Source organism: Mirounga leonina, unplaced genomic scaffold, assembly GCF_011800145.1.
Source record: "Mirounga leonina isolate KUSES-001 unplaced genomic scaffold, KU_Mleo_1.0 Mir_101283, whole genome shotgun sequence".
Taxonomy (NCBI): Eukaryota; Metazoa; Chordata; class Mammalia; order Carnivora; family Phocidae; genus Mirounga; species Mirounga leonina.
In genome coordinates this window covers 1515764-1542369 of record NW_023270096.1, presented here as the reverse complement: position 1 = coordinate 1542369, position 26606 = coordinate 1515764, and the positions used below count along the sequence as shown (strand labels likewise).

The following is a 26606-nucleotide window of genomic DNA, read 5'->3' as shown; positions in this document are numbered from 1 at the left end:
ACAACCACACAGTGGTTTGCAGTTTATGGCAATACAGAGCAGAAAGCTAGTACCTAGATTTGCCGTTCTCAGCCGGCTTCCACACTCCTATGCCTGGGAACAGTGCAGCACTTAGGTCCCACCTGCTCTTCTTGTGACCCAGGGGAGCCTCAGACCACTGTGTCACACCTGGGATTCCACCTACTTTTCCACCTGAGCACCTTAAGCTAGACACGTCTCCCACTGTGGCAGACTTCTAAAAGTTCCAATTTTGCACTCCACTCCTTATAATACTTTGTGGTAGCCTCCTTAAGCAGGCTCCCGCCCTTCTGCTATATCCACAGCTATATCACACTGGATTCAAGTCTCCACGCTGCCCACCTTCCAAAAGATGGTTGTTTTTCTACTTGTAGCCTTGCATTATTTGTTCTCGCCAATTTCCAATTGATTTCTCAGGTGTTCAGAATGATTGATAACTATCTAGCTGTATTCGAGGGATGAGACAAACTTACGGTTCCCCTAAACCTCCATCATTTTAACTCTTCCTCTCATTTGTTATGGAACAAATTGACCCCTATATTTTCTTGATTAATTGACCCCTATATCATTATATAAACATATGCATTATATATCTTTTTGTCATTTGTGACCATTTTTCACTTAAAGTCCTTTTTGTCTGATATGAGTAAAGCAATCCCTGATTTTTATTTTGGTAATCATTACCTCAAAATATCTTTTTTTCATCCCTTTATTTTCAACCTTTGTGTGTCCTTAAATGTAAAGTGAGTCTCTTTTAGGCAGCAAATCATTGGATCTTTTTTTTTTTTTTTTATCAATTCAGTCATTCTATGTCTTTGGACTGGAGAATTTAATCCATTTGCATTTAAAGTAACTGTTAATGTTAGATAAAGGCTAGTACCATATTGTTAATTATATTTCTCAACAGCTGTAGATCTTTTGTTCCTTGATTCCTCTCATGCTGTCTTCCATTTTAACTTGATGACTTTTTTTTGTGGTGGTATACTTTAACTCCTTAACATAATCTTTTGTTACATACTACAGGCTTTTTTTGTGATTATCATAAGGCTTACATGAAATATTAGCCTATTTTAAGCTTACAAATTAACTTCAATAGCTTATAGAAAGTTTATATTTTTACTTCTTTCCTTTTACATTTAAGTTTTTTGATGTTACAATATGCATTTCTAATAATATGTATCCAATAAAAATTATTGTAGTTATAGTTACTTTAAAAATGCTTTTTTTCAAACCTTTAAACTGAGGTTGTAAGTAATTTACACACCACTATTACAATATTAGAGATTCTGGCCTTGACTATATATTTACTTTTACCAGTGAATTTTACACATTAATATATTTTTACATGTGAATTACCATCATTTTATTTCAACTTGAAGAACACCCTTTAGCATTTCTTATAAGGAAAGTCTACTGGTGTTGTACTCCCTCAGTTTGTTTGTTGGGAAAAGTCTATCTCTCCTTCATGGAGAGCTTTGCCATGTATAATATTCTTAGTTGATTTTTTTTTTTCTTTTAACATTTTGAATATATCATCACACTCTCCTGGCCTACAAAGTTTCTGCCAAGAAATTCACTAATAGTCTTTTTTTTTTTTAAGATTTTATTTATTTGAGAGAGAGAATGAGATAGAGAGAGCATATGGGGGGGGGGTCAGAGGGAGAAGCAGACTCCCTGCTGAGCAGGGAGCCGGATGCGGGACTCTATCCCGGGACTCCAGGATCATGACCTGAGCTGAAGGCAGTCACTCAACCAACTGAGCCACCCAGGCGCCCCAAGAAATTCACTAATATTCTTATGGGGCTCCCTTTTATGTGATAATTGACAAGTCACTTTTCTCTTGCTTTCAAATCCTCTTTATTTTTGACATATGACAATTTCATTACAATATGTCTCAGTGTAACCCTTTCCTAGTTCTTTTTTTTTTCTCAAGATTTTATTTATTTATTTGACAGAGAGAGAGAGAGTGAGAGAAGGAACACAAGCTGGGGGAGTGGGAGAGGGAGAAGCAGTCTTCCCGCTGAGCAGGGAGCCCTACACGGGGCTCGATCCCAGGACCCTGGGATCATGACCTGAGCCGAAGGCAGACACTTAACGACTGAGCCACCCAGGCGCCTCCCCCCCTTTCCTAGTTCTTATTTGCAGTTTTTTAGGCCTCATGAATTTAGATGTCCATTTGTCTCTTCATGTTTGGGAATTTTTCAGCCACTTATTGCTTTAAATTAGCACTATGTCCTTTCATTTTTTTCTCTCCTTGGAATGCCATGATGTGTATTTTGTTTTTCTTGATAATATCCCACAAGCCCCACAGGCTTTCTTCACTCATTGTTTTTTCATCTTTTTTTTTTCTTTGTGCTCCTCTTACTAAAAAATTTCAAATGACCTATCTTCAAGTTAATTGATTCTGACTTCTGCTTGGTTGAGTCTGTTCTTATGCTCTCTATTGAATTCTTCAGTGTAGTCACTTTATTTTTCAGGTCTATGAATTCTTCATATTTGTTTTTTGCTTATATTTCTTTAACTTATTACTTTGTTCATGTATTTTTTTTCGAGATTTGTTTAGTTGTTCACTTTTGCAGTTTGTTGGACTCTTTAAGAGGATTATTCTGAGCTGTCAGATAGTTTTTAGATCTCCATTTTTTGAGGCTCAGTTATAGAAGCTTTATTAATTTCTTTTAGTGGTTCAATTTTTACTTGATTCTTCATAATCCCTGTATCCTTGCATTGTTATTTTCTCATTTGGATAAGCAGTCTCCTCTTCCAGAACTTACAGGTTAACTTCAGCAAGGAAAGGCCTTCACAAGTAAGCTTTGCTTAAGGTACTGAATGAGTCAGTTGGTAGCATCCATGGGCAGTCAGTGCTTATTATCAGTGTTTGTAGTTGGGTGAGGCCAACTTTGGAGGCAGGGCTGGGCTCTACAGTTGGGTGGGTCTGCTGGCTGAGCTCAACATTGAAACATGGGCACTGGGTGGGTTTCTTGGTTTCAGGCTTGTTTGGTTTTGTAGTCAAGTGGGACACTAGCTGGGCTCTGCAGTTACCTCTGTGTGAGTGATGTTGAAGGCCGTGTTCAGTAATCAGGCATTGCTGTTGGTTGGGCTACATGGCTTGGCAAGGCTAATAACAGTGTTCACAGAGTCACTATGTAGGCTCCCTAACTACACAGGTTTAGAGACTATGCTCAACAATTGGGCAGAATAATCCAACAATACATTAAAAAAATCATTCACCATGATCAAGTGGGATTTATTGCTGGTATGCAAGGGTGGTTCAATATTTGCAAATCACTCAATGAGATACATCATATCAATAAGAGAATTAATGAAAATCAAATGATCATTTCAATAGATGCAGACAAAGCATTTTACAAAGTACAACATACATGCATTTTAAAAGTTCTCAACCAAGTAGGTTTAGAGGAAACATACCTCAACATAATAAAGGCCATATATGAAAAAATCCATAGCCAACATCATACTCAGTGGGAAAAATTGAGAGCTTTTCCCCTAAGGTCAGGAACAAGACAAGGATATCTATTTTTACCACTTTTATTTAACATAGTACGGGAAGTCCTAACCACAGCAATTAGATTTTTTTAAAAAGGCAACCAAATCAGTAAGGAGGAAGTAAAATTTTCACTATTTGCAGATGACATGATGCCTTATATAGAAAACCCTAAAAATCCCCCCCCCCACAAATCCTACTAGAACTGATAAATGAATTCAGTAAAGTTGTAGGGTATAAAATCAACGTGCAGAAATCTGTTGTAGAGGAGCCTGCATGGCTCAGTTGGTTAAGTGTCTGCCCTCAGCTCAGGTCATGATCTCAGCATCCTAGGATAGAGCCCCATGTCCAGCTTTCTGCTCAGTGGGGAATCTGCTTCTCCCTCTCCCTCTCCCTCTGTGCTCTCTCTCTCTTTCTCTCCCTCAAATAAATAAATAAAATCTTTAAAAAAGAAATCTATTGTATTTCTATATGCTAATGATGAAACAGCAGAAAGAAAAAATAAGAAAACAATCCCATTTACAATTGCACCAAAAATAATAAGATACCTAGAAATAAACCTAACCAAAGAGGTAAAAGATCTGTATTCTGAAAACTATAAAACACTGATGAAAGAAATTGAAGACTACACAAAGACATGGAAAGACATTCCATGCTCATGGATTGGAAGAACAAATATTGTTATAATGTTTATACTACCAAAGCAATCGACACATTTAATGCAATCCTTATCAACATGCCACCAGCATTTTTCACAGAGTTAGAACAAACAATCCTATAATTTGTATGGAACCTCAAAAGACCCTAAATAGCTAAAGCAGTGTTGAAAAAGAAAAAAAGCTGGAGGCATCACAATTCCAGACTTCAAGTTATATTACAAAGCTGTAGTAATCAAAACAGTGTGGTACTGGCACAAAAATAGACACATAGATCAATGGAACAGAACAGAAAACCCAGAAATAAGTCCACCATTGTATGGCCATATAATCTTTGGCAAAGCAGGAAAGAATATCCAATGAGAGATAACACACTCTCTACAACAAATGGTGTTGAGAAAACTTGCCAGCTACATGCAAAAGAAAGAAACTGGACCAATTTCTTACACTATACACAAAAATAAATTCAAAATGTATTAAAGATCCAAATGTGAGACTGAAATCATAAAAATCTTAGAAGAGAGCATATGCAGGAATGTCTCTGACACCAGCTGTGGCAACTTCTTTCTAGATATGTCTCTTGAGGCAAGGGAAACAAAAACAAAAATAAACTATTGAGCCTACTTCAAGATACAAATTTTCTGCACAATGAAGGAAACAATAAAAAAAAAACCCAAAAGGCAACCTATTGAATGGAAGAAGACATTCGCAAATGATCTATCTGATAAAAGGTTAATATCCAAAATATATAAAGAACTTATTCAAATCAACATCCAAATACAAATAATCCAATTTAAAAAGGGGCAGAAGACGTGATCGGACATTTCTCCAAGGAAAACACCTAGATGGCCAACAGACACATGAAACAATGCTCAACATCACTCATCATTAGGGAAATGCAAATCAAAACTACAATTTGATATCACCTTGCACCTATAAAAATGACTAAAATCAACAACACAATAAACAGGTGTTGGTAAGGATGTGGAGAAAAATGGACCCTCATGCACTCATGGTGGGAATGCAAACTGGTGCAGTCACTGTGCAGAAGAGTATGGAGGTTCCTCAAAAAGCTAAAAATAGAACTATCCTATGATGCAGTAATCGTATTGGTTATTTACCCCCAAAATTACAAAAACACTAATTCAAAGATTTACATGAACCACTATGGTTATAGCAGCATTATTTACAATGGCCAAATTATGGAAGCAGGCCATGTGTCCATGGATAGATGAATGGATAGATTTGGTATATATATATGAATATTATTCAGCCCTAAAAAAGAATAAAATCTTGTCATTTGCAACAACATGGATGGAATTTGAAAGTATAATGCTAATTGAAATATGTCAGTGAGAGAAAGACAAATATCATATGATTTCACTCATTTATGGAATTTAAGAAACAAAACAAAGGAGCAAAGGGGGAAAAAAGGGAAGGGAGACAAATGCAGAAACAGACTCTTCCCTACTGAGAACAAACTGATGGTTACCAGAGGTGAGGTGGGTGGGATAGGTGAAATAAGTGATGGGGATTAAGGAGTGTGTTTGTCATGATGAGCACTGGGTGATGTATTGAATTGTTGAATCATTATTGTACACTTGAAACTAATATAACACTATGTTAACTGTACTTGAATTAAAATTAAAATTAAAAAAATAAAAATAATAAAATAAAATAAAAACCAAATGTGCAGGGCTGCTGTCTTGTTTCCCTGCCTGAATGGGGTGTTAGAATTGACTCCTCAACTTCCCAGGTCCTCTGGCATGAACTGGGGGCTATGCTCAGCAGTTGGGTAGGGCTGTAAGTTTGCTTTCCTGCTCAGGTGGGGCATTAGAATAGGTTCCATAGTCAGTATGCTAGACACCCAATTCAGGCTGAACTGCCAACTAAGCTCATTGGACAGACAGGGCCATGCCTTGGCTCTGCAGATGAGTAGAGCTATTGGATAGAGTCTCTACTTGAGTACTGCTGCAAGTAGGAATATGGTCCACTGAAGCCTAAGTACTGGTTACTACAAATCCAACACCAATTCTATGTCTGTATCTGATCCCCAGTATTTCAGCCCTGAATATCTCCCAGTGATCTTCATGAGGTGGGACCTGAGTGGGTCCCCCAAGAAACATCACAACTCTGGGATAACTAGATGTTCACTTTGGACTCTCTTCTTCCACTGAAAAAAACATAGGCCCAGAGAGGTACTCTCCATGGGACACTGTGCCAGACTGGCCTAGTTGTGATATGGGCAAAATGAAACTCTCTTTTTATCATTCTTTTTTTTAAGTAGGCTCTAGGCCAATGTGGGGTCCTGGCATAATTTTGTGTTCCAATAACAATGTAATTTTCAGAGACTTTGTTGTGGTATTTTGTTTGGTATGGTTTCTCTGGTGCTTCTGTTGATCCCTGACAGAGCCACTTATTTTCTCTAGGTAGTGAAAGGGATTCCCCAGCTTGCAGCAAAAGAGTGCTTCCTGGGCTGGGCAGCTTGTTATGTTGAGATTCCCCTTGCAGGTCCTTCCCAATGTCTAATTAAGAAAGGGGAGTCTCTGGCCAAAAGAGATGATGACGAGCTTTCCTGGCTACTCAATGTCAGCAGGGATCCACCTCAATCTCTCTTTGTGCCTCTAGGTCCATCTGGGGTTTTCATTAGGATTCCTCTTTGATCTTGGGCTGTGTTCTGCTAGGCTGGGTGTTGGGAAGATGCCCAGTTGCTTTGTTGCTCTGTTCTTTTCCAGATTGCCTTCTTCTTTTCATCTTTTTTATTCCTTCTATTGTCTCTTTTATTATTTACAGTGTTTATCTCTAAAGAGAGATAAGTTTGTGGCATCTCATCTGAACTGTAAGCCTAACTTATATTTTTAAACATCATTTTTCTGCATAAAGAACAAAATGTAAGGGGCTAGATTAGATGCGAGGAGCGTGATCAGGAGTTTACCACTCTAGTCCAGGTAAAAGATGGTTGTTTTTTTTATACTGGGTGGTAGTAGTAAAGATAGAACAAATTAATCAGTTATAGCAATTTAGGAGACAAAACAGACAAGACTCACCAATATGTTGACTTTGGGGTTTTCTGGCTTGATCAACTGAATGAATGGAAGTGTCACTTAATTGTCAAAAACATCTCCTACATCCCCACTGGGAGCAAACCCACCATAAAAATACATCCGTTTTTGAAATACATGGGCTTAGGTTTACATTTCCTGATCTGAAGCAGGGTTACACACTCAGAAGAAATGTAACCCCATTTCACCTACTTCTTCCTTGTCTCATATTCATGACCATAACCAAGCTAACAACGTCCCAGATGCATGCAAATCATAGCTATTAACTATAGAGTCTCCAATGTGCACTGGGTTTTCAATATCCTGCACATTAACAATAGGACAAAAAGTTTTGCTGTTAAGTGTACTGATTATGCAATGGCTTAAATACTCTATCATTTGATTTTGTAACTAGCAATTTAAACTTTCCAACATTTTCTTCCTCTGTTATGTGTCTGTGATTTCCAGTAAAGGTGTCCAGAAATCCACTGACCGCTGTAAGCCAAGATGAATAATAGGCTCTGGACTGTGTTTTCTCCTTCAACCTTCAACATTATATGGCAACTGAATACCAGCCCGGGGGGTTTCTACATTTGATCTGTACAGGGTACCCAAGTAGGCAGACAGGTTGTCTAAGAAGACAGGAAAATTGCAGTCAATGGAAGTTTCCATGATATACCAGAATGAAAACAGGTATTTGGAGTCAAACAGATTAAGACATGAATCCTTGCTCAACCTCTAGCTGAACAGCCTTGGGTAAAATTACTCTATCTGATCCTTTGTTTATTCAAATATAAAACAAAGTATCACCCTGATAGAACTAAAACAAGTCAAATGCAATCAGGTATTAGATGCTTTTTAAAGTATAAAGCACTACATATTTCAGTTATTATCTTCATTCTGCCTCTATGTCTTCTGTTCTCCGCTTGCCATGTAAAATAGTATTATGGATATTATAGTGAGGGTGGGTCATCTTATTTCATCTCTGCTTTTTTATCTTGCCTGTGGTCTCTGACCAAGGTTTCTGAGAGGTATGAACTTACAGGTGACAAGGAATATTGCTTTAGGGTACCCGAGAGAAGGATCCTGTCCTATTAAAAAGCTCCCCAAATTGCAAAAATACCTCTTATACCCCCAAATGCCAAGGACTCCATGAGATCTGTGCCCACCTCTCCTTGCCCAGTGGACAGGTTTAAGCCTTGTCTCAGCCCTCTATTTCCATCTGGAAAATTTTCTCAGAATTCAAAATATTTTGGCACCTATGGGCTAAAAGATGATAGCCACCACTCTAAGACACCTTTTCCATTTCTAAAACACAAACACGCAGGCTCCACAAATAGGATAAACAGACCCATATTACACTCCCCCCAGTGAGTGCTCTTTGTTTCAATAATGGTCACAAACTCCCAGAGGCCACAGGGATCATTAAAAACACCATGTTCACTCTTATAGTCTTCTACCAAGTACTTGAATGTATAGGATTTGTTGCCTAAAATATGGAAAGGACACCCAACATTCCCTTTAGTGAAACTGTGCCAGAAACATGGAGGATTAACTTCCTGAGGAGCTTCTGGCTCCAGGGGTTGCAGGTATTCATAGCAACAATATTCCATCTACCCACTTCTCCAAAATAGTTTGTTCCTAAGGAGAATCAAAATAGAATTTTGATCTTCAAATCCCACCCCACCCATTCTCCATCATGCCCATTTTCTTAGTCCTTAGTTTAGATGTGGATTATTTTCACAGCTCACTTAACCTTGGATCAGAGTGAACTTGCCTAGGTCCTGAAAAGTAACAGAAACCTAATCAATGAGTTTTACCCTTGGTATCTACTTTGTAAGAAGAATCAGTTATTAGAAATTTCCAGATCTTCCAAGTGTCAGTGGTTGATATAATCCAGCTGCTGAAATTTGTAATATAGGATATGAGGGGACTTTCTTGCTCCAGCTGCCCAAGTGGAGAAAAAAAAAAATAAAGAGAAAGAAAGTACATAATTTCCATGTAAATAAATAAGTGAAGAAATGCTCAGATGAGTCTGATTCCTCCTCTGCCTCTCTACCATCCATGTGCCTTTGACAGTGGGGTCAGTTACTGGAGCATGGCCTTCTGGGACTGCATTCAAGACGTGCAGTTGCAGGATTCAGCTGTTACTGCTTGAGGGACAGAAGCTTGAAGCTGTCATCCAGGATGGACCTCCTGTTGCGTCGTAGCTTTCTCTGCCGATGCTGGTACCAGACCATACCACTAAGAGCCAGAGCAATGAGCAGGAGAATGATACTCATAGCAATTAAAACAGAAGCCAGCATCTCAATATTCTTCACAGGGATCTGTAAGCCCAGCATCCTCACATTTCCTTCTCCAATGTCTCTGAGGATTGTTGCTGAAATGGAATAAGAGAAAAATGGGAACCCTGAGGTGGAGAGTACTCTAATGGGGCACCATTTGCAGTCAACTCCTGGGAAAGAAGAAATAACCCCATCAAAACTGGACAGAGGAACTGCTATCCCTAAAAAGACCAGCTGATGAAGACAGATTTATAGGTTACAAAGAATTTGTGTAACAAGATGTCACAGCTGAGAAAGCCCGTAGGAATCACCGAGGGCCCAATTCCCCCATGGAAAGAGCTAAAACTCAGAGTAGAAAGGGCCTTGATACATTTCTTCAAATATATAAAGCTTGTGATGTAAAAATAATAATAATAAAAATAATTGGATTTGGTTTGCATGTTTCCAGATGATAGAATTGGGAGCAATGAGTAGAATCTTCAGGGAGGCAGTATGACTAAATCATCTAGCTTATCAATGCTCAATTTGACTATTGGACCATGATAACTGCCTGCCACTGTGCTGTGTGGTCTGTCACCTTTTTGGGTCATGATAATACTGATGTCACATTGATCTTTCCAGGTGAAATAATCTGTCTTAGTTCTTGGCATATAGACTTTTGCTGATCTCCAATTAACTCACAAAGTAAAACTCAGAATCAAGCCAGGCATTCCAACTCTCACAATCAGGCTCTAACCTACGTTTTTTAGTTTTATGTTCTGCTCTTTAGTTACAATAACTCATCCTTTGTTTCCCAGAGTAAGTGACCTTTCAGGCTCCCAAGACTTTCTGAACACCCTTTCTCCCTCTTCACCGTTCTATACCCATCTTAAATGTTACAAAGCCTTCTTCTATAGCCATCTTAAATGTTACAAAACCTTCTTCAATTTAGCTGGGCAGTTAATGGTCCTTTCTTGTGTTCCCAAAGTATCCTTACAGTCTCCTGTTTTATAAAATGGTGATAAGAACCAAACTTAGCTCAGAGGTTTCTTGTGAGATTTAAGTGAGTTAATATTTATGATATTTAGCATAGCACCTGGAAGATAATAAATGTACAATAACTGATAGCTGTTATTTCCCCCCCCCTTTTTTACAATATATACCAGCAGTGCCATTATTGTTTTTGTGTCTCATTCCATATCTAGACACAAACCTCCTGGAGAGTAGTATGTTTCTTAGTTGTTTAGTGTCCCTGGAACTTAGCACATGTTTGATAAATATATAAATGGATGAATGAACATTCTTAAAAGAACAGAGAGAAGATGAAATATAATGAGTTCAAATGGAAGCTGGAAAACATCCTAGTTCTGAGTTTACATCCTACCACTTAACTCCTTTTGTAACCTTGGACAAATTACCTTCCATCTCTGTTTCTCATGTACAAAACTATTGGGTTTTATTAGACCACAGTTTTTGAGTTTTTTCCCCATTGTGGAACCTTTCTTACAAGTAAGAGCTTATGAGTATGTATGTACACAGAAATATGTATTATGTATATCCAAATACACACACAAAATATGTATATACACACCAATATATATATGTGGATATATATAAATTCCAACTCTCACAATCAGGCTCTAACCTGCCTTTTTTGGTTTTATCTTCTACTCTTTAGTCACAATAACTCATTCTTTGTTTCCCAGAGTAAGTGACCTTCTTTCTATATATACAAATACACACACATATATATATATGTATGCCATTCCACTCTCTCAGCCTCACTTTACTTTACCCCGATCCCTCCAGGACATACCCTAGTCCCCTGAATGACAGTTTATAAGTTTCTTAGGGAGATCATTAGGACTTTTGCAAACATAACTGAAAAAAATCACCAGACTCAACTGATGATCTCTAACATCCCTTCTAGCTCTCATAACTTTCTGAGTCTTTCTCAGTCCAGGCACAAATGGTGTGGGGGAGAGTGAAAGCACTATTTGGACCTAGTTTAGGTAGGACAAGAATTTCTACTTTTTTGAAGGGCAGAAATGGCTGGTTCCAAAGAGTCAATTATTTGGTATTCCATAGATACAAGAATAAAAATAGCTGATGCAGACTGTATGTATGGTATTTGTACTAGTTTCATACTGTCTCTGTGAGTAGTTTATGTCTGTGTTACAGCTCCTTTATGTCCAACCCAGTGAAACTCTGAATTTTCTTCCCCCTCATACATTAGGTGGGAAGCTAAGAATGTAACCTTCAACTGGGGATTAAGCTGTTTTCCTCAACTTAGGAGGTTGGGAGTGGGGGGCAGAGAATAAACCTGCTTAGAGAAGTTGAACCTTGGGTTCCTGGCTTTTGAAGTCTTACAAAAATCTCAGAATGCTTCCTGCTAGTATTATAGTCCACCTTTTGGTCAGTGAATTTCATCTTCTAGAGGCACTACACCTCCCCCCCCCAAAGTACATACTACACACAACTACCCAGTTTGTGCGTTATTCTCCTTACCCTTTCCAATCTCTTTGGTGATGGTGGTGATAGTGCTTACGTGTTCTGGAAAAAAAAAAAAGAAGTTAGTTAGCTTTGTTATTATTCCTACCAATCCACAGGTTTGTTGTGGGTATTGGCATTGGTTAGAGGAATTTCTCTGTGGTATCCTAAGTAAAATGAAGGTGCCTGGAATCAACTACCTTATTGTCAAAGTCAATATTGGTATATGGATTTGATTTTGAGTACTGATAAAAATATAAGCAAAAACATAGGCTTGGGAGTCCAAAAGGTAAGTCAACCCTCTGCCATTATGTACATATTTATTGGTACTTCCTATCCACATTCTTGTTTTCTTTGTCACCCTTTCCTACCTTCCCTTCAGGAAATTTTTGTTCCTTTTCAAAATGATATCCCTACATATTCAAACTCTCCTCAAACACTTCTTCTGGCTTTAATGAGGCTGAGCTCTTCTCTGAGCACTATGTTTCCTTTATATCCTCTCAATACTGGTTTGAGATCATTGTTCCTCCCCCCCCTTTTTTTTTGTGGCATATCTCTATCTCATTTGAGGCTTGTATTATTTGGCTAGAAAACCCACAACCATTTTTTGTCACTGTTACCTGGTAGTTATTTTCATTCATGGAATGAATTTGGTACCCGGCACAGTCTTCTTCTTCCTCAATTCCCACCATTCACCCCTCAAGCTTCACAGTTTCTGGAACTTTTAACTCCAACAACTTTTACATCTACTCTTATTCTATCAACACCTCCCATGGTCACATTGGACTTATTATTCAGAACTGCTCCATCTCAGAAATATAAAATCTAACAACATCCTCCTATTCCTTCAATGTTTTAATGCTATTTATTCCATTTAACCTGTTATCCTCACTTCATAAAGATCTCCAGTTTCTGGATCCTTCCATTTTTCCCAAACTATTAGCTTCATCCTCTCTTCCCCCTCCCCTTTCCTGGTCTGGCTAGACTCTATTGTCTATCACTTCAACTACTAACTTACCAGAAGTGCTATAATCATCCACCAAAAACCATAGTAACTATGTTTTCCCCGTGTTTTGTCTGATTTGCTGAATATTGGTGGAGAAAAATCATGTAATTGTAAATATCAGTATTCTTTGTGTCCAACTTTAGGCCCTCAGTGTTGCCTGCCAATAATTAATTTATTTTCCATCACTCAGAGTAAATTTTGTTTTCCCATCTCCTGGAGTGGTTATTTCAAACCTTAGCCCACTCTCTTCAATTCCTTATCCTACTAACTATCTTTCACTCTCAGTAGATGACTCTGTCTCCTCTCTCACAAATGAAGCAGAGACCATAAAATAGAAATATGCTTTCTGACAAGCCCCTCACCCAAACTTACACATTGATCATTTTCTTTTCTGTCTTTTCTCCCCTTTTAGTAAATAAACAAACAAAAACTTACTCCAGTCTAATTTTTCATTTTAGCTCCAGTTTTTATTCCCTGTTTCCTCATCAGGAACCTTGTTTCAACAATTAGTCCTTTCTTCCCTATCTGTCTTCAACTATTTCCTCTGGTTTGCCAGTTAGCACATATGTAGTTGGAGCAATATTGAATTAGAGTATCATGAGGTATAAACAAACTAAAAAGCAAATAGGTGAGCTTTATGGGCTGGCTCCTTGTCAGAGATATAGGCTATCCTTATTCATGGAGGTTCTCTGATCATATGTATTGTGGTAATCTGTTGTTTATTAAATGGTCCAGATTTTGGATGACTCATTATAGACAGATAAAACCGTTGTCTTCCATCTATAGCACCTTTTTTTTAAAGCTTTTATTTATTCATTTGAGAGAGAGAAAGAATGAGTGGGGGGGGCAGGCAGAGGGAGAGGGAGAAGCAGATTCCCCAATGAGCAAGGGGCCCGACATGGAGCCCGATCCCAGGTTCTTGAGATCATGACCTGAGCCGAAGGAGACGCTTAACCAACTGAGCCACCCAGGTACCTGAATCTATAGCATCTTGATGGCACATCAATTCATCACTTGACTTTGGTTCTAAAGACTGAGAAAATACAACAAAGAATTCTGCGGACCTATCTGGGTAGTAAGGAATAGTACTAGAGTAGTAGTAGAAGTAGTAGTACTAGAGTTGAAGCCACATTTTAGCACTATGGGTTACTAGAGAACAAAGCTTTTCAAAGATACAGGATATCATAATGGACAATTTCTCTTTCCCTGGGGGTAAATAGCAGAGTTGTGTTCTCTACCCTGGTTTACTAAGCTTTTTGAATACCCAAAGACATTTTCAAACTTTCTATTTCTGCTGATAGAGTGTCAATGACTGGAAATTCTAGACTCAGGTCAAGAGGCTCTTAAACAATTAATGACCCAAAGACACAAAGTTCATGGCAGCCTAAACTTCTATGTTCTTGGTCATGAACAACAACTGAGTGGTAAAGAAATTACCCCAGCAATTCACTCTCCATATAAAAATATAAGACAAACCCTTTTTTTTCACCCTTCACATATTTCTGGGATAAGCTATAATTGAAGGCCAATATCTCCATCTAGCTTTAGACCAACTTGTTCCAAGACAGAAAGAACTTATTCACAAATCAATTAAGAGGTGACTATTAGAATTATATTTCTTCTTTTTTTAAAAGAAAGGACTTATTTGCAAAATTTCTTGAAATAACACCTCTAATGAATCATAAAATAAAAAATTTATATTCAAATGAAATATATTTCAAAGGAAGCATATCTATGGTAAGCATCAATGCATAGAGCTTAACGAGTTTCAGGCTGGGTCAACTAATGTGAAATCAATAGATGTCAAAGTAATTAGGAGGGGGCAGGAACAAGGGGGCAATGGAGAATGAGAAATATTGGTTGGGAGAACACCTGGGTGGGTCCTGTTCTGCCTTAAATCCTGGTTCTTCTGGGATCAGAAAGACAGATACAAGGGATTTCTAGGGATTAACTGGTTCCTGTAGGCTACATAAAGTGTTTAAAGATTTCCAGTCTTGAGAAGTTAGACCTTACCTCTTTGGGATAAAACAGTAAAGAGGGTCTCCATACCAGCATGGACATGATCAGAAACATGGCAGTGCATCAACCATGTCCCAGGGTTGCTGGCTACCATCTCCACAACCTCAAAGGTTCCTGGGAACAGATCCACCACATCTGCCCGGTAGCTCTCTCCATTCTGTAATAAATATTGGGAGTAGGGGATAGGAAATAAAGGGTAAAGAGATAATCTCAGAGCTTATAGGAGCTAAAAAGCTTGGATGTCCCAATCAGGGACATGGGACTCCAAGATTCATAGATCCTGCCTTATCCATCTTCCTTATAAACCCACCCACACAAACTGAATCAACAGAGGAGACCATTTCTTCCTACTTTTTCTTAAAGTGTCCCAAAGTAAAAGACATTCCATCTTCCTCTGGGGGATAAAACTAATATCACCATACTTTTCAGCAGGCTGACATCTGGGGATTTTGGCTTAAGCCTTGACTCCTAGGAAGGAACCACATATTTCCTTTAGAAATTGAACTCAATTTAGTTTCCTCTCCATGCTATCACTTTTACCACATTTCTATAACTTTAATTCTATATTAATGCCTTCAACCCTGCTCCCTTTCCCTAAGACTAAATCTTCTTTTTCAAAATCTGCATGTTGTTCCATGTAGCTCCTGAATTGAAGTTCTTTTTATAACTGATTAAGAACTTTCATAGATTCTGAGATATCACTCTGAAATTTCTTGCTCTTAGGATCACTGTTCACTATCTCTCCAGTCCTTGTCTGGTATCCAATTACATTGATTTCTTCAACCTACTTACACCATAAATGAGCTACTCATTTCTTCTATACTAGAAGGAAAAGCTAAGGACTAGAGGGAAGTGACTGACCCTGGAATACACAGCCAAACTAGAATTCCCAGCTCAATTCTCCATGTACAAGACCTCTCCCCTTTTAACTAACATCTTCTTCCTTAAGAAGTTGTTCTCTTCTTCCTTAATAACTGTCAAAGCATTCCTCTAATCATTCTTGAGGTACTCAGCCCTTTTCTTACTCACCCGATATAGGAAGCTCTCTGCATGGAAGTGGACGGTGTGGAGGTCAATATCTTGACCCATGCCCAGCATGTACCAGGCCACTCGTTCTCCTTGGTACATGGTAAGACCCCCGAGGTTGCTGTAGAGCTTTCCATTAATGGCTGTAAAAAAGAAAAAGTCTCATTTTTCTCATTTTGACTTACCATTGCACTGCCTTAAAGATAATTCCTATCATGTCTGATGATAGCAATAGCTTCTTTTTTTTATGTTATGTTAGTCACCATACAGTACATCATTAGTTTTTTTTTGTAGTGTTTCATGATTCATTATTTTCATATAACACCCAGTGCAATAGCTTCTTAACTTCTTTAATCTCTATTCCATTTGCCTCCCTTCAGTCTATCTTACACATTGGTGTTATCAGAGTGGTCTTTCTAAATAACTAATCTGACCATGTCATTCTACTGTTAAAAATACTGTAATAGCTCTCTCCTGCCTAAAAAATCAAGACCATGGCTCCTTAGTTCAGCCAACAAGGTCCTTCAAAATAAAACCACCCAAACCATCTTCCCATGCTCATCTCTCATTATCTAAAATATTTATTCCAATTAGGGTGTTTTATTCACCATCCCCCATATGTCCCCATATGCATATTCTTTGTGTCCTTGCTTATGCTTCTGATCTTTACCCCTATAAATCCTGCCTTCTTTTATCCATCTTTTCAAAGCCCAGTCAGAACTTCACCTTATCCAAGAACACTTCCTTGATCTAGCTCCTCTTAGTACCTCTCATTCCCTTCACCTCCTTCTACCTCTGAACCCCTCCAATATTGTTTGTACCACTATTTGGAACTCACTAGAAACTCCCTTCTACACTTACTTATCTTTTAATTTGTGGAAGCTTATATCCCCAACTAGACTATAGGTTCCTAGTAAGCAGGAAATGAATGTATGTACTATACTAACATAGTTTCCTTGTATTCTTCAGAGCACCCAGCAGACACCTGAGCTTACAATATATGCTAAATAAAAAGTATTTGTCATGTTCTTGGGCTTAATAATGATATTAATGCATGGGCTTCATTATCTGTTTCTTCCCAGGCCACATCCTATGCTCTAAAGACAACAAATTACCCATAGCCATGTTAATTCACATCATCAGGATTATGTCCAGGATTCATTCCTGTACCCCACATGTTCTCATGGAGGGGAAGTAATTTTTACTCTACACTCCAAGAGGGGAAATAATGGAAGGAAAATTTATAGCCTCTCTCTGTATTTACCCCATCTAATTGTGAATTTGAAAAAACAAAAATAGAACTAAAAATGCTCAACTCCACCCCCTCTGAATCTTCTGTCTCTTGAATCAGTCTGACCACAGAAAAGAATGCAAATGGATTTACTATGCCTTTATAGAGAAGATTCTACCCCTGCAAAAGAGAGGGTTATTGTTGTTTATTTATGTCAATGTCAGGGTAGAAAATATCCACTGCAGGGGTAATATTAGCGAGTCCATTTAGTTTCAGAAATAAATTCAGTTTTCCAATTAGCTTTCTTAATAAGCTCACACTTGATCTTAAGAATCTCTATCTTTTTTAAAATTTTAATTGGTTCGGGAATCTGGAAGAGAAGGGAAAAATATTTATTTTCCCTCAGACCCCAACATTACCTATCTACAGTAACATCATTCAGAAAGAACTCAACAAATACCTGATAAATAAGTAGATGGACTGATACCTGAAGAGTTTAGATGAATGAACACATAAACAGAGAGAAATGGGCATTAACCAAACAACTGAGCACTAACAAGGTCTAACTGTGCCCCAATTCCCCTTTTCTCCTGGGCAAATTATTTCTCTGATTTGACGGGAACTAAAATGTTCACATTGTTCATTTTGTGAATCTTCTATTCCAATGTGAATCACTTATATCTCCATCAAGGGGAAATAGCTAAAATCTATGTGACAATGAGATACTAATTTTGAGTTCCATTGGAGTCATTATCAAAGCTACACCTTATCCTCAGGTCAGGTCAAAGAAATATTGCACTAGAAAGGATGGTGAGAAATCACTTCATACATTTCAGTATATTTAAGTTCTCATTCAGATTTTCTCATTTGTGAAATGATACACAGATCTCTGAAACAAAGGACAGCTTGGATGTACAATTTCCTTCCAAAATTCATCCAAGCATCAAAAAGCTCTTCATTGTATGTAATATAAATCCAGCATTCTATATTCTGAGGCTCTCTCCTCCAATGCTTCTATCTGTAAATTGAAACTTTGTTTTGAAAATACACTAAAAGACAGCTGTCTTTCATCCATCTATACTGGAATCTATTGAGAAAGTAGATCCCAGATCCATAGTGGTAAAGAAATAAGATGACATTGAGAGACTAAACTTAGGATTTTAACGCAGAAGGGCCATAAGCAGCCAACCCACCAGGTACATTGAGGGTCATAAATCTCCATCTTCCTTTTCTAGTGTGTTAAAATATGTTGGTGTCACTACAACTTTACAGAGTCAGCCTCTTGCTTTATGGGCACCTGATCTAATGTGGACTACTTATCTGCTTTGTGTATATAAATGCACAATAGTAAGAGACAATTCTTCTAATTTATTCACTTACCACCTTCCTACCTTCCTTCCCATTCTTTCAAGAATTATGCTCCCTTAGGTAGTGATGGGCCTATCATATACCCCCATGCAACTAGTGGGGAGTTCTTTGGAAGAGGGATAGGTTCTTTTCTACAGACCATGCATTTTATTGCTCTCCAGAAAAGTCTCATCCTGTAGGTTAACATGGCCTGGCTCCTGGGGCCCATGGGCTGCTACATTCTCCTCCAGATACCAAGACTGGTTCTCATCAAAGATCAAGAATAACAAGGCAAATTCTCTGTCCATGTCATTACGTCCTCCATAGGGCTCCAGGGTGCCCTTTCGGCAGATGGTCAAGGGTCCAATCAGGCCACTATACATGTCCTGAGAATGGGAAAAAGGAGAATACAATAAAAAAAAATGGAGTCGTTCCTGGGTAGCAGTGTTCTACAGGGTGAAAGGCTGACATCCAAGTCTACTGTGTTCAGCACTTTATCATAATGTCTTACATTTATAAGGTACATATTTACCTCCACTATGTTATCTGAATTCATTCTCATAACCATCTTGGGACACAGGTTAGATGTACTATCCAATCTATTACTTTAGCTAGGCTGGCCTATCCATTGATCACCAAACCCAAAGGCACTTTCACTACCCAGTACTTTTCCTTATGCTTTTTTTTTCTTCCTGTAATGCCTTCTCCTCTGCCATATACCTTATCTTATGGCATAGTGCTATTTAGATTTCAGGGTTTAAAGTACATGCACCTTCCATTGTGGTGCCTTCTCCAGGTTCCCTTTAATCATCTCCTCCAAGCAGAAGTAATCACTCTCTCATGGACCCCACCCCCCCATAGCACTTTCTATCATATGGTTTTCAAGGAGCTTTATATATATATATATCTTTACATTTTTATCATCCAAAGCACCAAGTAAAATGCCTAAAATGTAGTAGTCTTTCAATAAATGATTGCTGACAGCTGACTGAATGGTTGCCTAGATAGATAAACTCATTTTCCAGATGAGGAAACAGGAAGATAATGACTCATCTAAAGTCACTCCAAAGACAAGAGTGAACCAAATTTGGGTCTAAAACTCGAATTTCTTGACAACCAATCCTGGGCTTTTTAAATGAGAGCATATTGACTTATAGGATCCAAGACAAAGAAACAAAGAAGAAAACCCTTAGGGATAAATATGTGGTGCTACCTATTCCCTTCATTCCTCCTTCTGTCTATTAAAATAAACCCCATATTTGAGGAATTTCCCCCAAACTCTGGGCTCCAGTATTTCAGGGCTGGGCTCTGTCCATTTATGGGACTCACCTCCAGGAAACCAATATTGTCTTTACCTTGATGGGATCCACTGCAGAATAATAGATCCAGGAAACACAAGCAGAATCATTGGGCCCTGGGCCAGATCTTTCTGGGATGTTCCATTGGTAAGTGAGAACCTCACCTAGGAAGGATAATAGGGATTACCAGTTGGGCCATGTCAATTTTTTCCCAACTCTCAGGTGCCCCAAAATGCTGTGACGGGTGAGTCTCAAGACCTTTAAGATCTTTTTCCATTATTTCCATACCAGTCTCCATTTTATTTTTGTGACTTTGCTTTTCTCCCTCCTGAGACACCTCCAGCCTCTCTTCTACTATCCCTATCTTTAAAAGCCCAGGTCCAATCCTCTGGTAAAGCAGTTCTGATACTGTTCTCTCTGCTTATAATGTCCTCCCTCCTTCCTGTTTGGCTCTGCTTTGTTCTCCTTTTCTTGCTGCTGCTTCCTATATTCAGCTGTTTCCCCAAGGCTCTGTCTCTAGTCCCCTTCTTCCTCTCTCCATACTCTCTCTATGGAAGATCAATTATGATCTATGTATTGGTGACTCATAAATACTAACCAGACCTCCCTTGCCATTAAGCTCCAATCTGATTTTTTTTAATTAGATACTGGGCATCTTTTGAAGATTGTCCTGACAACACATCAAAAACTAAAATTGTTCTGAATTCACCTCCCTCCTTTGAAAACATAACCTGTTAATTTAATCTGTGTTCCCAGTATCTAGTAATGACATCAAAACCCTTTTCCTTACCCAGACTCAAAACCTTAGTTTTCTTCGTCTTCCCACCTTTACACACTCCATATGCAACCAAATAGTAAGTTCTATTGATAATATCTCTACAATACATTGTATTGCTATGCTATCCTCCTTCCAATTCCCAATACTACTGCCATAGTATAGACCCTTATTTTCTCAAATGGACTATTACAAACCCCCCTAACATGTTTCTCTGCCTCCAAGTTTTGTCCTCTCCAATCCGTCTTCTAACTGATGCCATATTAATTTTTATAACAGTTTTTTTTAAAGATTTTACTTATTTATTTGACAGAGACAGAGACAGCGAGAGCAGGAACACAAGCAGCGGGAGTGGGAGAGGGAGAGCAGGCTTCCCGCCGAGGAGGGAACCCGATGTGGGACTCGATCCCAGGACCCTGGGATCATGACCTGAGCCGAAGGCAGACGCTTAACGACTGAGCCACCCAGGCGCCTTTTTTATAACATTTTTATTGAGATATAATTTGCATATCATACAACTCACCCATTTAAAGGTTTTTAGTATATTCACAGGATTTTGTAACATCACCACAATCAATTTTTAAAAGATCATTACCACTAAAAAAAAAAAAAAATCTTCACTCTTTAGCCATCATTCTCTAATCACCCACTCACCCAAGCCCTGGACAACTACTAACCCACTTTATGTCTCTATAGATTTGCCCATTTTGAGTATTTTATACAAATTCAATTATACAGGATGGATGTCAGCAAATTGATAGACTAAGGAGGTCTTAATGCTAATTTCTTCCCACAATAACAACAAAAATAAGGAAAATAAAGAATAAACAACTATATACCCACAAAAATAGCTCTAAGAAAGCTTCAGAATATAATGAAGAAATTGTAACAACCCAGCAGGGCAAAAACCTGAACATGGCCATTTTAAAAAAGTGTAGGAAGTATCTTACCTACATCATCCCTGTCTGGTGTAGCTGGTACCAAGGGAGAGCACTCATGGGAGAAATGAAAAGAAGGTGGACCCCAGCAGCCCTCACCACCACAGCCAGGGAGTATTTCTTGGCACTGGCCCCAGCTGACTGAGCTGCCTGGAGTCCATGACCCACTGCCACTTTTTCAAGCAAGAATCGTGACCACTCTGCCCCAACCCAAGAAGTTATAGCTTATATGTCTCCTCAAAGCCTATCTTGTGCCCCAAGGGGGAGCCCCTAAGGAGCCACTGCCCATCTTCCCTCCCCCAGTGAGTCACAGGTTATTTGCTTCCAGCTCCACAAGGAGTCATTGCTGCTGTATTTCCTCAGAGAAGAAGTTGCTACTGCTATACTCCCTTAGAAAGAGATACCACCATGGCATCTTCCCAAGAAGACGCTGCTACCACTCCATGCTCCACACCCAGAAAAAACTGCTGCCCTTCTGCTTATTCCCTCTGAGGAAAGAACCTTCAATGTTGCATTTTCCAGAAGGAGCCATTGTTTCTCCGCGCTACCCCAGGAGGACCTGTTAGTGCTCCACATACCCACCAAGAAGAAGCTGCTTTAACTCCCCACCCAAAGAGCCACAGACATTCTGTCCCCCCATAAGGAGACACCAACAACCTCAAACCCCCCAAGAAGGAGCCACTTATGTTCCATCCCCCCACAAGGAGCCACCACTTCACTGTTCTCCCAAAGTAGAAGCCACTACTGCACTTATCCTCAACACAAGGAACTGCTGTTGCTGAGCCCTCAAAAGTAGCCAGCTCTTCTATAGCTCCCTTACTCAGAAGGAACCATTGCTGCTCCACTCCACCCAGAAGTAGCTACCACTTTTCACTTTCTTGATGGTATACTGTGAAGCACAAAAACTTTTGAGGAAGTCCAGTTTATTTATTTATTGTTTAGTCACGTGTGCTTTTAGTGTTGTATCTAAGAATCATTTTCTAGCTCAAGGTCACAAATTTTTATGTTTTCTTTTAAAAGTTTTGTAGCTTTAGCTCTTACATTTAGGTGTTTGATCCATTTTGAGTTAGTTTTTCTATATGGTGAGAGGTAGGGAGTCCAATTCCATTGTTTTGCATGTTGATATCTACTATGTCTCAGCACCATTTGTTGAAAAAACTATTATTTCTCCATTAAATAGTCTTGGAACCCTTGTTAAAAATTAATTGACCATAAATATAAGGGATTATTTCTGTACTCTCAGTCCTATTCCATTAATCTATATATCTTTATGCCATTACCAAAAGTCTTGATTATTGTGCTTTATAGTAAATTTTGAAATTGGTAAGTGTAACTTCTCCAACTTTGTTACTCTTTTTGAAGATTGTTTTTGCTATGTGATATCAATTTTTTCCAAACCTCTCTTTTTCAAATCACTCTTCTCTTCAAAATTTTAATGGCTCCCTTATACCCAAAGAATGAAGTCCAAACACTTCATCCAAACATCTAAGCCCTTTCTAACTCAGCCCTGGCTTATCTTTTAGTCTATTTTTTACTCTTCCTACTTCTGTAAAAAGGACACTGGCCAAACTTATTATTCACCTCTGAGCATATCCCATACTTTCACAGCTTTGTGCTTTGATGATGTTATTCTCTTTACCTAAACCATCCTCCAACCTCTCCACTGAGTTTTAAACTCCTTTATTCAACTGTCTACTTGACACTTAAAGTTGTTTAATTTTTATCTCAAACTCAACATATTAAAAATACATCTTTGACTTCTCTCTCAAATCTACTCCTCCTATCTCAGTAGTGAAACCAATTGTTCAGGAAAAAAAATCAGGAGTTATTTTTTATTCTTTCCCCCATATCTCATATCCATCAGCATGTTCTGAGGGATCTACCTAAGAAATATATCCCCATCCATCCACTTCTATTTGTCTCCACAGCTACTACTCTAGTCTATACCATCATCTTCTGTCACCTGTACAACCATAATAGATACCTAAATGGTCCCTCCTGTAACACATGTCCCACATAAACACAAATGAAATCTTTTAAAACATAAAGTAGACAATGCTACACCCCTGGAACAGCTTTCCATTACAATTACAATGAAATAAAAACTCCTTACTATGAATTGCAAGACATGACATAATATCTCTGATTTTTGTTCATCTCTCCAAATTCATTTCCTACTCTTATCCATAATGTTCAGTATGCTATACCTATGCAGCCTCCTTCTTACTTCTCAAACACACTGAGATTATTCCTGTTTCAAGCTATTTACATTTGTGGTTCAATCTGTTCTGAAATTTCCTTAATATGGCTCATTCCTATTTATCATTCAAGTATCAGTCCAAACATCACTTCCTCAGAGGGGCCTGTTCTGACCATAGTAGCCAAGCTTTCACCTCTGTATCCAGAATACACAAAGAATTCTCGATTCAATAATATGAAAACAAAAACTCCATTCAAAATGGGAACATTTTTGAAAAGATATTTCACTATTTTGAACCCTAAGGAGCAGGAAGATGGTGGCAGAGTAGGAGAATCTTAGGCTCGCTTTGTCCTATGAATACAGTAACTATCAAATCAACCTAAATACCCCAGACATTGACCTAAAGTCTGACAGAACAGAATTCACAACTAAAGGGAGAGAAGAGGCCACATCAAAGAAGGTGGGAAGTGTGGAAACATGGTTAAGGGGAAATTGGACCACAGCTGCTGCGGAAGGGAGGAAGAAGAGTGAGAGAGAGAGGAGCATGTAGAGAATTCACAAGAATATTTCCCTAAAACCATTGACTTGGAAAATGAGAGGGGCTGAATTTTGTGAGTTCTAACACTCACCGGAGCTTAAAGCTTGGAGCTTTAAAGGTCAGTGGGTTTGGCTGGGATAGAGTCTGGAGGGTACTCCATTGTTCCTGGAGAGAAAACAGGCAAACAATTCTGGGGCAGACAGCATGGAAACAGCTATCTGAAAAAAGCCTGGGGCACCGAGTGGGGAGATAATTTGGTCTTCTCAGAGTGTGTCCCTGAGAGTCAATGTTCAGGGAGACACCTCTCCAGGAACAAAGGAGCTGGCCAGCACCATCTTCTTCCCCTACCCCTCAGTATAAACACAGAGCCACCTGTGGGAAGCAACATAGCATCAATACTAGCTGTCTAACTTGCTTACACCAAGGCCCACCACCTGTATTCTTCCCAAGAAGACCAGCACAAACACCAGCCCACACCATGTCTCCTGACCAGAGAGTTTGCAGGGCCTCACTTCCTGCCAAGGTGGTGACAGGACTCATTTCACAAGCAGATCAGAGAACACCTAATTAAAACTCACCACATTCAGGCCAGAACCAAACACTACTCATGGCAGGCAAGGAAAACCTCTACAGACTGGCCTGAAGGAAAGAACAGCAAAAGCACAACAGCAGAGTGCATGCAGCACACACCAGAGACACTCCCTGTAGCACCAGACAGTACATACCATCTTCTTCACAGGAACATTACTTTCAGAGGCAGGAGACATAACAAGCTTTTCGAAAACATAGAAGAAGGCAGACAGACAAAACATGAAGAAAGAGGAATTTATCCCATATGAAAGAGAAAGATAGGCCACAGCCAGAGATCTAAGCAAAACAGATATAAGTAACATACCTGATGAGAATTTAAAGCAATGTTTATAAGGGTACTCACTGGACTTGAGAGAAAAGAATAGAAGACATCAGTGAGACCCTTACCACAGAGATAAGAGTTAAAAAAATCAATCAGAGATGAAGAGTGCAATAAACAAGATCAGAAACACGTTTGATGCAATAAACAGCAGGGTAGAAGCAGAGGAATGAATTTGTGACCTAGGAGAGAAAATAATGGAAAGTAATGAAGCTGAACAAAAGAGAGAAAGGATTATGCAACAGGAGAATAAACTTAGGGAACTCAATGACTCCATCTAATGTGATAATATTCATATTACAGAAGTCCCACAAGGAGAAGAGAGAAAAGGGGGCAAAAAAATTATTTGAAGAAATAATAGCTGAAAACTTCGCTTATCTGGGGGAAAGAAATGACATCTAAATCCAAGAGGCACAGAGAACGCCCATCAAAATCAACTAAAGCAGGACAACACCAAGACATACTGTAATTAACTTGGTAAAATACAGTGATAAATAAAAATTTTAAAAGCAGCAAGACAAAAGAAGTCCCTAACTTACAAGGGAAAACTCATAAGGAAAGCCAGAGATTTTTCAAAAGAATCCTGGCAAGCCAGAAGAAGTGGCATGATATATTCCAAGTGATGAATGGGGAAAATCTGCAGCCAGGAATATTTTATCCAGCAAGGCTATCATTCAGAAGAGAAGGAGATTTGTATGTCTTCCTTGGAGAAATGTCTGTTCATGAAATGCTCAACATCACTCAGCACCAGGGAAATACAAAGCAAAACCACAATGAGATACCACCTCACACCAGTCAAAATGTCTAAAATGAACAACTCAGGAAACAACAGATGTTGGCAAGGATGCAGAGAAAGGGGAACCCTCTTACGCTGTTGGTGGGAATGCAAACTGGTGCAGCCACTCTGGAAAACAGTATGGGAGTTCCTCAAAAAGTTAAAAGTAGAAATGCCCTATGATCCAGCAATCACACTAGGTATTTACCCAAAGGATGCAAAAATACTAATTCTAAGGGAAACATGCACCCTGATGTTTGTAGCAGAATTATCTGTAACAGCCAAATTATGGAAAGAGCCCAGATGTATATTGACAGATGAATGGATAAAGAAGATGTGATATATATATACAATGGAATATTACTCAGCCATCAAAAAGAATGAAATCTTGCCATTTGCAATGATGTGGATGGAACTAGAGTGTATTATGCTAAGTGAAATAAGTCAGTCAGTGAAAGAAAAATACCATATGATTTCACTCATATGTGGAATTTAAGAAACAAAACAGATGAACATAGGGGAAAGGAAGGAAAATAAAATAGATGAAAGCAGAGAGGGAGGCAAACCATGAG

The 26606-nt window shown here is 38.7% G+C and overlaps 1 protein-coding gene across 5 annotated transcripts in view; it reads right to left on the bottom strand.

Annotated features, from left to right (window-relative positions):
- Positions 1-9364: 9364 nt before the first annotated feature.
- The window catches only part of HEPH (hephaestin), a 79656-nt gene continuing 62414 nt past the window's right edge, over positions 9365-26606 (bottom strand). For 3 of the 5 annotated variants that reach the window (XM_035008952.1, XM_035009126.1, XM_035008877.1), the window contains 6 exons: positions 19956-20062; positions 18761-18986; positions 16026-16165; positions 14991-15153; positions 11990-12034; positions 9365-9597 (listed from right to left, as the gene is read on the bottom strand). In XM_035008952.1, the coding sequence (XP_034864843.1) occupies positions 9365-9597; positions 11990-12034; positions 14991-15153; positions 16026-16165; positions 18761-18986; positions 19956-20062 (914 nt within the window). The remainder of the gene's footprint in view (positions 9598-11989; positions 12035-14990; positions 15154-16025; positions 16166-18760; positions 18987-19955; positions 20063-26606) is intronic. The other 2 variants (XM_035009039.1, XM_035009207.1) reach the window with 1 other exon arrangement.